The 12315-nt window shown below is 31.7% G+C and overlaps 1 protein-coding gene across 1 annotated transcript in view; it reads left to right on the top strand.

Annotated features, from left to right (window-relative positions):
• Nucleotides 1–12315, top strand: part of VRK2 (VRK serine/threonine kinase 2) — a 100830-nt gene that overhangs the window by 50573 nt on the left and 37942 nt on the right. Inside the window, exons 7-8 of the mRNA XM_056124332.1 lie at nucleotides 1157–1289; nucleotides 10458–10578. Coding sequence (XP_055980307.1) covers nucleotides 1157–1289; nucleotides 10458–10578 — 254 coding nt within the window. The remainder of the gene's footprint in view (nucleotides 1–1156; nucleotides 1290–10457; nucleotides 10579–12315) is intronic.

Below are 12315 nucleotides of genomic sequence, written 5' to 3'. Positions count from 1 at the left end.
TGGGGGATCATATGGGATGCCAGAAATTGAACCCAAGTCAGCCATGTGCAAGGCAAATGCCCTGCTCTGGCCCAATTTTTGAACTTTAAAGATTCAAAATTCTCCTTCTTAAGCTTATCCAAGCCAAACCTTAAGGAAATGAAAATGTCTATAGACATTATCTTTTTAATCAGAAATTGTATTACAATAGTCTTGAAATTACAGTTTAAATTGTTTCCTTTGTTTTGTAAAATTTCTAAAAATTTAGGGAGTTCGTTAATTTTAAAGAAATCCATGTCAAATAAAATTTTAAAACTTGAAATACTTTGGCAGTGTATTAGAGGGTGACAGCATACATTTTGGAATGAGTATATTCTGACTACATCTTAGACTGGAAGTCTAGATATGCAAGTTCCTGTTCAGTGTGTGCTCTATCTATAAAATTGCTTCATGTCTCCCACCGTTTTTTTCCCACTCTCTCTTAAAAACATACTATGGAAAAAAATCCGCTTGATCTGCTATGTGAATTTATATTGTTTGGAGACCCTGCTTGCAATTCTGGCTGACTTATAAAGATAACAGTGATGATATAGATCGATTTGAAAGGTCAAAGGTGCTACATTGATGTTCTGTTCTAAAATACAGACAAAGGGATGATGTTTGGGGTATTTTTTGTTTTGCTTTTTTGAATCATTACCTCTTACTGTCTCTTCACTATTTTTGTACTTTACGTTAATAGATACTACTTTAACATTAGGTTTATACTTTTACATTTTACTCTTGTTACTCTGCCTACCTGAAGTAATTTTAAGTTGTAAGCAGGAGTTATAGGAAAAGGCAGAGAGTATCCCAAGCCTTATAAATACAGATGAAAAGACACATTTTGGTTTATGATGTCTATATATGCCCACCTAGAGTGAAGGGAATTTAGCAGCAAAATAAAAAAGATTGAAAATTTTACTCACTCAGGGAAAAAAAAAAGCCTATGAAACAGTAAGGATTTAAGTTAGAAAGTTACTTGTTATGACTCCCAATTGTATATAATTTATCCTAAGGAGCCATTTGGTTTAATAAAAAGAGGCTGTTCTTAACCTATCAGTTTAGTAAGAACTTAATTATAAAGGTTATGTTTTCAGAGGACAAAAGCATTATTCATTTGTCTATTCATGTCTTCCAGGTTTATCTTGCAGATTATGGACTTTCCTACAGATATTGTCCCAATGGGAACCACAAACAGTATCAGGAAAATCCTAGAAAAGGTCATAATGGGACAATAGAGTTTACCAGCTTGGATGCCCATAAGGGAGTTGGTAAGGCTTTTCCATTTTTAATGTTTATTTCAGAAGAATGACTAAAGTATAATAAGAGAAGCGACCTTTGCATGTTAGCTAGAAGAAGGAGAGCACTGGTGAGATTTTTATCAAAAGTAGTGAATTTTTGTATGCCAAAGAATATTTCTTCTAATAGAGGAATAGAAATATAGACAGTGGCATGTGAGAAAGGTGCAGAAGGATGTCAACTAAGAAAAGTTTGATGCTCATTTTAGGTAGGATATTCCTAGTTTGCATAGTTTAAACCCGATGGTCAGCAATTGCATTTTTATGCTGCACTGACTTACCACAGTTTGGTAAATATGCATTTGTAAAGAATTATTCCTGCTTTTAATTTTTCCTTTATCAGGGCTTTAGAAGAAACTATCAACAGTAAGGTAATTTTTCTGAAACTATAAAGTGTTAACTTGTGGAAATCTCTACTAGTCGCCTTTCATATATCTTACTTATTTAAACTCACTTTGATGGTATTGGAAACACATTTGCAGGTAAATTACATACATAGTCCTTTTATTGGATATTGATTGTACTGCCTTGCATTCCAAGGCAGACTTAATTCAACAATTCCCTAATTAGTTAAAGTCATAACCTATGTCTTGTATTCATTTACCATTAATTAAACCTTAGCTGTTTATTACACTGCAGTCTAAATCCAATAGCCGACCCAGAAAGCCATGGAAAAGGAAGTAGGAGGTCAATATTGAAAATATATGGTGCAGAGTCCCACTGATGGTTGCTTTGTTCATAATCAATACGGTCAATGCAACTGTACTTTCTTAGTTGCTCTGTCAGCAAGACAAAAAGTCAATTCTAATGTTTTGCTAGTGAAAAAATAGTGATTATTGAAAAACTTTTGCTCTCAAAATTATATTCTTTATAAACTTTGTTTATTAAAGTATTTCCAAATCTGTTAAACCATACAGATATTTTTTTGCGACTTTGAAAGGACTGCATTTTCACTAAAAGACAATTAGACATTTGCACTTGTTAATGGCTGTTGAACTGTTACCCTAAACTGATAGTTTCTAACGAGTTTTAGTTGGTGCAAACTGTATATTATTGCCTCTTCTATTAAAAGGACCATTGACCATGTAATGGAGAGGGGCTTGATCATTTTGCAGAGCAATTAAAATCCACACTAGTTTAAGGTAGGCCAAATAAAAAAGTGATGCAAATATGTTATTTATATATTTTGCTTTCATAAAATCCATAGATAACATTTTCTGAAATAAAAATAAATAAGTTTCAATATTCCCAGCTAGAATGAAAGAAACCACTTCATCTTTTTTTTCCCCAGGGTGGTCTGGTTACGAAAGTAATGCTCACACAGAAATTTAGCAATATAGTATAATTTTTATCATTTATGTTGTTAATGAATCAGTGAGCATTTAAGGATATAAAAGGGAAAGCTTTAATGAAATTAAGAATTATAAAAGTTAAATCCTCACTGAGAGGGGTTTTCCATTTTCCACTTTAAGGTTTTTTATTCTAATTAAACTTTGTTGTTCACTTTTACCAGATTTATTACTATGAAAAATTATCAGATACCTAAACGTATTTTCTTGGTAGTGCTATATACTGGAAATTAATCAAACATATTGATTCAGTTATGTTAATGATGATATTATCTTATGATTGGGGCACTCGTTTCAACTGCTTTAATAATAATTCAATCTTGTTATGTCTAAAATAGTTGAGTAATAAATAGTTGAGTTGATTGTGCAGTGGGATATAAAGTTTGTTATATGTTGGCTTAGTCAATGATCAGACCATGAGAAATGTGAAGGTCCATTATAAATAGTCAATAATTTAGGACATTGATTTTATTCTGCTAGCTTCATACACTATTTGAACATGTTTTTATTCTGTTGTTCACTGAGATGTTTTTTTCCTTCTTAATAATACATGTTTATGAGTTGGATATATTTTGCCATGCCAGGTCTTTGGGGAGAGGATAAACTGAGAATTATGTTAAAAATATATTATTTCCTTGTGAAGACAAGGCAATGGGAAATCTAATTAGAATGTCTTGGTATTTAGTAGCAAATTATTTTTAGGAATAAAATTCACTTTTATCATGTTTCATAGGATTTATGTAAAAGGTAAATTATTTTAGATATTTTAAATAGGATTTAAACATTTAGAAATATCTATGTATACAACTGGATATACATGTGTTTATATATATGCATCATACACATATTAAAATCTGTGAATATACATATAGCTACAATTGTATATATATATAAATATTTATACTTATATGGGACCCTAAGCACCTTGAGAAATCCCAGAGCACAGAGTCAGTAGTAAGCCCTGAGCAAATCCAGGTGTAGCCCCAAACCTCCTAAAATTAATAAAAATAAAGGAATTTTTATATCTAAAATGTTTGAATACTATTCATTCTTAATATTTTGCATTTAATTTCAAAAAGAAAACATTTCCTTTTTGGATTTTACCAGAAATGATATCTTTTAATGATATCTAGGAACCACAATAAACAGGGTTATAAATCCTGTGGGTAAATGCAGAAGGTCAGATTCATAAATGTTCATGTGCTGACTTTTAATACCATCACTATATAGTTTAATATCAGAAAAATCTTTTCTATAGCAATCTAGCTATGAGATCAAATACAGAGAAAGATTTTGAGAAAGATAATGCAAAGGAAGACAAAGTAGGATAAGTAGGATAGAACCTCTAGTTGTTAAATTATCAGTGTTTGGTCAGATACAGAGAAATATTCAGACTTTAATATAAAACTGGCATTCTAATTAACTACGTAACATAGACTGTTAACTGATTAGACTAGCTGATCAGATTTTTCAGTTACTTTTTTGTAGTGCTTTTTCAGAAACCAAAGGTGATTTTCACTTTCCTGTGGATTAGTTGAGTTTTTTAATGATAAAATATCTTTCATTATGTTCCAATCAACAGTTTAACCTAAGAATTTTCAAATTCAATTTAATTTAACAGGAAAGTAGCTAAATATGAATAACTGTATAGAGAGATGGATGGATAGGTGCACAGATGGTTGACTAGATAGATAACTATTCTTGGAACTGTTTTATATATACATATATATATATTTGCATTTTTTTGAGAATTGCAATTATTCTTCCAAAGTCAATTCTCTTAAGTTACCTAAAGGTATTTTCTGAGTGACTGAAGTGCTTCATTTAGTGTAAAATTAGAGTGATACCCGTTCGGTTTATTTCTTCTAGGGCTAATTTTTATTCTTCATAAAAACTAACATGTATGAACATTGACATATTTTTGGCTTGGTTGACTGATAATTAATGAGAATTATATCTGTGTCAAATATACTATTTTAAAATTTGTTACATTCTTAGTAATGCTAAAAAGCAATCTTTGGATCAATGTGTAGTATGGATTTTTGTAGATTTTTCTACTCACTGAGGCATGCAGTCAATACCTAATTTCTCTAGAGATATACTGCGTTTAACATATTGAGCTTTTTAAAATACTTTAAACCTGTGCATTGAGTGTATAATACCTGTTTTAATTTGATATCATTGATGACCATAAAATATATTTTAATTGCATTTTAAATGTTCATTTGTTTATGAAATATATTCAGTATTGAGATATACTGCATTTTTTATGTTTGACATTGCTCCAGTATATGAAATTCAAGTCATGTTATTTCTATTTCTTGCATGACTTCATTTTGCTCTGACATAGCACTTCAACTTACAGAATATATATGAAATAAGTTGAGATTATATTTCATACTATAAAACTTGGGAAGTGACATGGTTTATACAATATTCGTTTTATTACACAGCAATTTAAAAAGGGAACCTATTCATCAGTTGTGGTAAGATACCGAGGTAAACCTTGAAGTTACCGATTAACTGTTGAATCTATTAGTATTTCATAAAAACATACTGTTGATATTTTTAGATCTACTTGGCTGCTATAAGAAGTCATGTATAATTAAATAATAATGGGACACAATTCTTTCTATATGGATAACCTGATTTTTGACATTAGATATAACTTTTAAAGTTTCAACATGCTTTTGAAATAATTTGATTGGGTTAAAAAGATACGTACCCCAAGTGTAAGATACTTTTGCCTTGTTTAATGATTTTTTTACCACTTAAGCCTTACACAGAAGTTTTGTACAAAACCTAAAGCTTGAATTTAAATTTTAAAATGTACTTTAGAAAAGGAAACTTAAGAGTACAGAGAGAGAACTCTGGGGATGGTGTTTGTCTTGTATATGGCTGACACGGGTTTGATTCCTGGCATCCCACATGGACCCCCCCTGAGCACCATCAGTAATGATCTATGTGCACAGAGTCAGGAGTAAGCCCTGAGCACTACAGGTGTGGCCCAGAACCAAGCAAGCAAGCAAACAACAACAACAAAAGAAAACCTAAGTCCAGTATTTTATTTAAAGTAAGACATGGTGCATTCTACTTTCAATTACAATGGGTTGCCACCACCGTAACATTTTCTAGTTATACATCTGAATTGATAAAATTAATGAAATAGGTTGTTAGTTCAAAGCATAAGAATAATGTATAGGTACACAGGAACAGTACAAAGGATGTAAGATGATTGCCTTGCAATTTCCAATCTTGGTTCCATCCCTGGCCCCACATATGGTTGCCTAAGTACCACTAGAAGTGACTATTGAGCACAAAGCCAGTCAGGTATGATCCCCAAGCCTTCTCCCTTTAGAAATAAAAGAACAAATTTAAAATTTGCTCTGTAGGTAGTTTCCACCACTTTTCCAGGTGAGTGTCCCATTCTGATGTTTTCTGCTTTTTATTTTAATTTCTGGGCTTATAAAAACTTTGAACAATTAAATTATATGTGCTTTAGACATGTTTTCAAGTTTATCTGTCCCAAGCCCTGTTTTTTTCATAACCTAAACTGAAAACACTATAGACAAATAATCATATCTGTTTCCAATTAACAATTACACATGATCTCAAGTCCTCTATGATATCATTTGATGAATAAAATCCAGACAATGCATTCCAGCTTGGAAGGGCTATTTAACACTTTTTATATATTAATTTTTGTTTGTTTGTGTAGGTTTGGTTTTGGGGTCTTATCCAGAGACACACAAGAACTAATCACAGGAATTCTTCCATACTCTTGGAGAACAATGTAGTACAGGGGCTGGAGGTGGAGCCTGGGCTTCTTTCATGCAAGGAATGTGATCAGTCTTGAGCTACTCTCTTTCTCCTGTATATTAAATGTTTTAATGCATAACAGAAACTGCTCTTCACCAGAGTGAAATATTTGGAAGAAATCGTTTTTGAAACTAAAGACACATAGAAAATGTTACTAGTGCTGCAGCTTAGAACTTAGAATCTTCTGCTTGTTTCTTCTTTGCCAAAACAACTGTTTTTGCCTCAGTGCATTCTTTGGTGTTTTAAGTTAAAATGCCTACCTATAAGACTTTGCTCAATATATATATATATATATAATACCATATATGATATAGTAGTAAATATAATGGATGTTATTTGAATGCTGTTAAAACTAACAGTGTTGAGGTAAAGCACTGTAACACTGTCCTCCCGTTGTTCATTGATTTGCTTAAGTGGGCACCAGTAAAGGCTCCATTGTGAGACTTGTTGTTGTTTTGGGCATGTTGAATACGCCACAGGGAGCTTGCTAGGCTCTGCCATGTGGGCAGTTTACTCTTGGTAGCTTGCCAGGCTCTATGAGAGGGACGGAGCAATTGAACCCAGGTCGGCTGCGTGCAAGGCAACCACCCTACCCACTGTGCTATAGCTCCAGCCCATTGAGGTAAAATGATTTTTAAGTTCAGTATGGGCTTTGGATTCTGACAGATCTGGATTTCAACCCTGAGATTTTGTTGATTTTTGCTCTATATTATAGAGCAAGTTCTTCAAACTTTCTGCAGCTGTATTCAACATTGGTAATAATTCTCGTATTTTAATGATAACCATTAAATATGATCATATAAAAGAGAGTGTCTAGCATAATTGTAGCTCTATAAAATCACGATTTTTTTGGTGGGAAGGGTCCACATCTGGTGGTGGTCATGGTTTACCCCTGGCTATATGCTAGGGGATCATTCCTGGGGACATGTGATATTGGGGATCAAACTTGGGTTCCTTGCATACAAAGCAAACTGCCTACCCACTCTACCCTCACTTTGGCTCCGAAATCACATTGTTTTATTTTTGTATGCTTTTGTAGTGTCGGCTTTTCAGGAATCTGCAAGTGCCTTTTATGCCAGCCACCCCCGTTTGATCTCAGCATCATATATGATCCCAACCACTGCCAGGTATAATCCCTGAGCAACTAGCCAGGAGTATGCACTGAGGGCTGCTGGATATGACCCAATAACTCCACCCCCAACCCCCGAAAATGGGGAAAAAGTCACACTAAGCATTTTTCTTGTTGTTTACTCTTGGCGATAGTTCATAACTTAGCAGCATTGTGTGGTTAAAAGCTTTTCAAGCTTTCAAGATCCATTTACATTGTTCCATATTAATAAATTGAAAAAAATCAGATTCTAATTTATATTTAGAAACTAACTTTGGAGTGTTTGAGCAAAAGTATTAATAATAACTAAATACTAAATTTATGCACAGTAAAATTATTAGTGAAATTTGGTACTCTAAGAAGTTGACATAAAAATATAATTATGCTATTTATTAAATATAATTAAGGAACTTCATGCATTATGATAAATTATAATCAATATATTTCAAGTTTCAGATGATAAGAGATTATAGGGATCTGGTTTTTAGCCATACATGATAGGGTAAGACAGATAAAAATCCTTTTCAATTATGGTTGATTTTTATTTTTTCAGCACTTTATTTTTCAAATATAGAGGAAATGACAAAGAAAAATATGTAGTAAATAAAAACATTTAATTTTCAGATTTAACAATTATTTCCATTTTTAGCACCTATATTTTGATGATGTGTTTTCAAGTCAGTGAAAGATATGGCTAATTCTTTGTGTTAATTATACATAAACATATATGCTATTATGAGCTAGAATATTTTTAGTTAATTAAGCAATTCTTAAAATTTCACTTTGTTTGGATGATGGAAATAAAATATAATCATTGATAGAGTCCAAGATTTTCTTACTAAAATACATTAAATTTTTCCATTTGTTCTCTGGAAGGAAATTTCTAGTAAAATTGACTTCTTAGAAGAATTTTTAATACTTTTATCTAAGTAATGGCGGAAAAAATGACTATAGTTTTTATGATTTTTAAAAATATTTTATCTATAGAACTCAGTTGAATCTGTAGCTGAAATGTATACCTAACTGTAGTTATTAATGTATAGTGAAAGAAAATAAGTAATTTAAAAGCTAATGTATTTTAATTAGGTAAGAAAAGCTATAATAGTGAAGAAAAGTGAAGTCGCCAAGGGTTATTTTATATGAAGATCAGTTTATGAATGATTGGCTTCAGAAATCTAAATTATTTGTCGTACAGCTTTTTGTCAGTTCTTCAGTTGAAGGGTTGTGCATAGAGATGGGATGAGTTATTTTGTCTTAATTCTGATTATTTTTTCTTGACAGTCCTCTTATATATAGCCTGTGTTGTCCAAACAGGTGCCAAAATTTCATTTTTCAAAAATTAGAGGATGTGAATTTTTAAAAGTAATGGTAATAGGAATTGCTTTAATGGAAAGGGGACTTGTGAACACATCTGTACAAATGGAACCATTCCATTATTAATGGGAGATTTATTACTGAAAAAAAAATTACTACGCAATAGTGTGGTAGAGATTGTGTTTTTTTCTTTTAATAGGAGAGCCAAGTCTTGCATTAGGACATTGTTCAAGCTTGTGCAGAAAGTAAATGGCACCCATGGGACTCTAGCATTGTGCTAGATTGAAGTCTTTAATACTCCAATACTCTAATAGCTGTTAAGATAGGGTATGTGCAAGAACTAATCTTGTCTTCTTTTATAATAACATATATGGAAACCAAATGTTGCTATGATGTGTTAGCAGCATTGTTCTTAGTAGATGACTTTTTAAATTAAAAACTAAGTTTACTTATTGACTTTTCAGAGTTTATTTAATGTAAGACAATAAAATAAGTTTCTGTTTATAGCAGATTTAATAGTCACATATTGCATTTAGGAGATTATACATCCCTTTATAGATGAACTTTCAAATAATGGTAGAAATTTAAAATGACTACCTATGGTTTTATAATTTAGAATAGTTATAAAATGAATTTGTTTGGGGGCTTTACTAATATCTAATTCTTATTTTTAGTGATTTGTTAGTAAGTTTTAGTTATATTTGACATGTTTCTTAGATTTTTATTTTCCATTATTGAAAATAGGGCATTTAAAAATAAAATTACAAATAAATTGTAGCAAAGCTACTGGCTGCAATACCTAGACCTTCCTTATTTCTGCCCCTGTAACCTTTACCTTTATTTTTTTTTATCAGAATGTAGGACTATAATTTCAATTTTGTTTTTATTGCTTATATATCTGAAAATAGTGTTCGTAAAACTTTAGACATGTTGTAAGCTCCCCCAGAGTAGGTTTATATTATTTTGTACATCCATGTAATTGAAAAATCTTGAGAGAGACCTGGTTTTAATACTGCACACTAGATGGCAGTTTTGTCATATTCTTCCAATTTCACATATTGCGCTAATGCTACTAGTGTTAGTGGAACAGGAAAGGCCATCAATGTTTAGTCTGCACTCAAAGGCTCTCTGCATGACCAATACAGACCCCATGGACTTCCTGGAACATATGTTAGCAATTTAGCTGCAGACATTTATTTCTTTGTTTTACTGCCTGGCTCTTTGAGAAAGTGTTGGTGCCAGGTTATGGGTTGTCTGGATCATGTCAGAGGCCATGGAGATCAAGTTCATGTGACAGGCCAGACTAAGGAAGGATGAAGTTGGAGGAGGTGAAAAGATTGACCCTTGCTTTCAACAGCAACAAGTCATTACCTGTCTGTGGACTGGGGCCAAATCCTGGGCGATTTAAGTTTTATTCCAGCTGAACAAACAAAACACACTACCCGTTTGGTTTTTTTCATATTTCATCAATAATAGTTCATTCAAAAATTTCAATTTCTCAAAATTTGCTTATTCCTCATCTTTTTTTCCCCTTAATGCTTTCTCCTATAGCCCTGTCCAGACGTAGTGACCTTGAAATCCTTGGCTACTGCCTGCTGCGTTGGTTCTGTGGGAAACTGCCTTGGGAACGGAACCTGAAGGACCCTATGGCTGTGCAGACTGCTAAAACAAAGTAGAGTTTCAAATATTCTATCATATACTGCAATAGATCTTAAGGGATAATAATAAATGAGCTAATAGCAGAGATTACCATCCTCATTTGATAGCAAAGCAAATTCCTTTAATTTGAAAAATATCTTTTTAAAAACTATGCAGTTAACAGACATAAAATTCATTAAAATAGCACATATGAAATCATATGTTCACAAGTTGCAGTACACAGTGTGAATTAAAATACTTGTTTCTTTACATGTTGTTTTCTAAAATTAAGGTTTTATGTTGTCAAATTTTTATATTAGCATTTTAAAAATATGTGGAAGTGGTCTAAGTTTAATGTGATTGATATTAACTGCAAAGCAATAAGGGGGAATGGACAAATAAAACTTATGTATTATTAGTGAGAGTAGCATGTCTCTTTCTTAATCTGGTGTCTTGGAGGCAATATGCTATGCTTTTTAGGAAAAAACAGAACATAGGAAAAATATGTGGTCATTTATATAAAACAATATTGTAGCCACAAAAATTTTTAAAATTCTTCACTTAACTTTTGTCACCTAAAATCTGTTAGCAAAAGAATTAGATTAGACTAAGAACAGAATGTATCAGTATTTTACTCTTTTCTTACTGACCAGACTTAAAAAAAAAAGTCAATTGTATATAGCACAGAATAGCAATTTTTTGTTAGATACCAAGGCATGCTCAACAGTACTCCAGAGACTTTATAATTGCAATTAAAAAGGGAACTATGTTTTAAGTGGAACAAATCACAAGAAGTTTATTGAAGGGGAAGCTGATTCACAGACTCAGTCTTCTAATTCAGTGTAATGTCAGCTCTTACTATAGAAAGACTATGCTACAGACTCAGAATAATTTTTTATGTAAATACTGGCACATATTAGAATCACGATTATCCTACTCCCTTTCCCACAGATAACAAATATATATCTATATATATATAGATAGATATAAACAGTTAAATAACTATAGTATCTGGTATATCCATAGTAACCCTAATGGAATGTGTTTTTCAGTATGTAGGTGGGTCAAAGAAAAGTTTAGTAATGAGTATATATATATATACCCCCCTTGGTATCCAATTTTCTAACTCAGTTTACCTAATTTTGAATAGTATAATTAGTATCTTAATTATAATGATGATATGTTTTTAAGACATAATTTGTTTTAGTATTGTCAATATGTATGTATGTAGAGATGCTTTCACTGCATGTAACTATAGTGATTGTAACTATATATGTGTATTTAAATATAAGAATAGGGGAATTTAAAAAATATATAATACTTATAAGCATAACCTATGTTTACATTATGAGAACCCTTACATATGTTAATATATTCATCTCGTTTGACTCATAATATAAACCTGTAGGTCTATAATGCTTAGAACATATTCTGAAGTTTATAATTTAAATTAAACACATTTTCAAACTTCTTATAGCATATAGTACATAATCATAATTTATTCAATTTGCTGAGATAGCATAACACTGAATTTTTCCATAAGGACATGCTTGCACATGCAGCCATAATACTATACCATCCTTTATGCCCTTTATTTTCCTGACACAGTATGATATAAGATCAGCATATTTATTATTGCAGTTCTGCCTGAGTTTGTAAATCAGGCAGTCATTATCAGTAATTTCAGTTAAATGTGTACATGTTTGTGACTGAAAGAAGATAATTGTATACTTGTCTCATCTAAAATATTGAAAAGTATTTGAAAAGTTAT

The sequence above is a fragment of the Sorex fumeus genome, unplaced genomic scaffold (genome assembly GCF_029834395.1).
Source record: "Sorex fumeus unplaced genomic scaffold, SorFum_2.1 ptg000006l, whole genome shotgun sequence".
In the NCBI taxonomy this organism is placed as follows: Eukaryota; Metazoa; Chordata; class Mammalia; order Eulipotyphla; family Soricidae; genus Sorex; species Sorex fumeus.
This window is presented reverse-complemented; position numbering and strand designations above follow the sequence as displayed.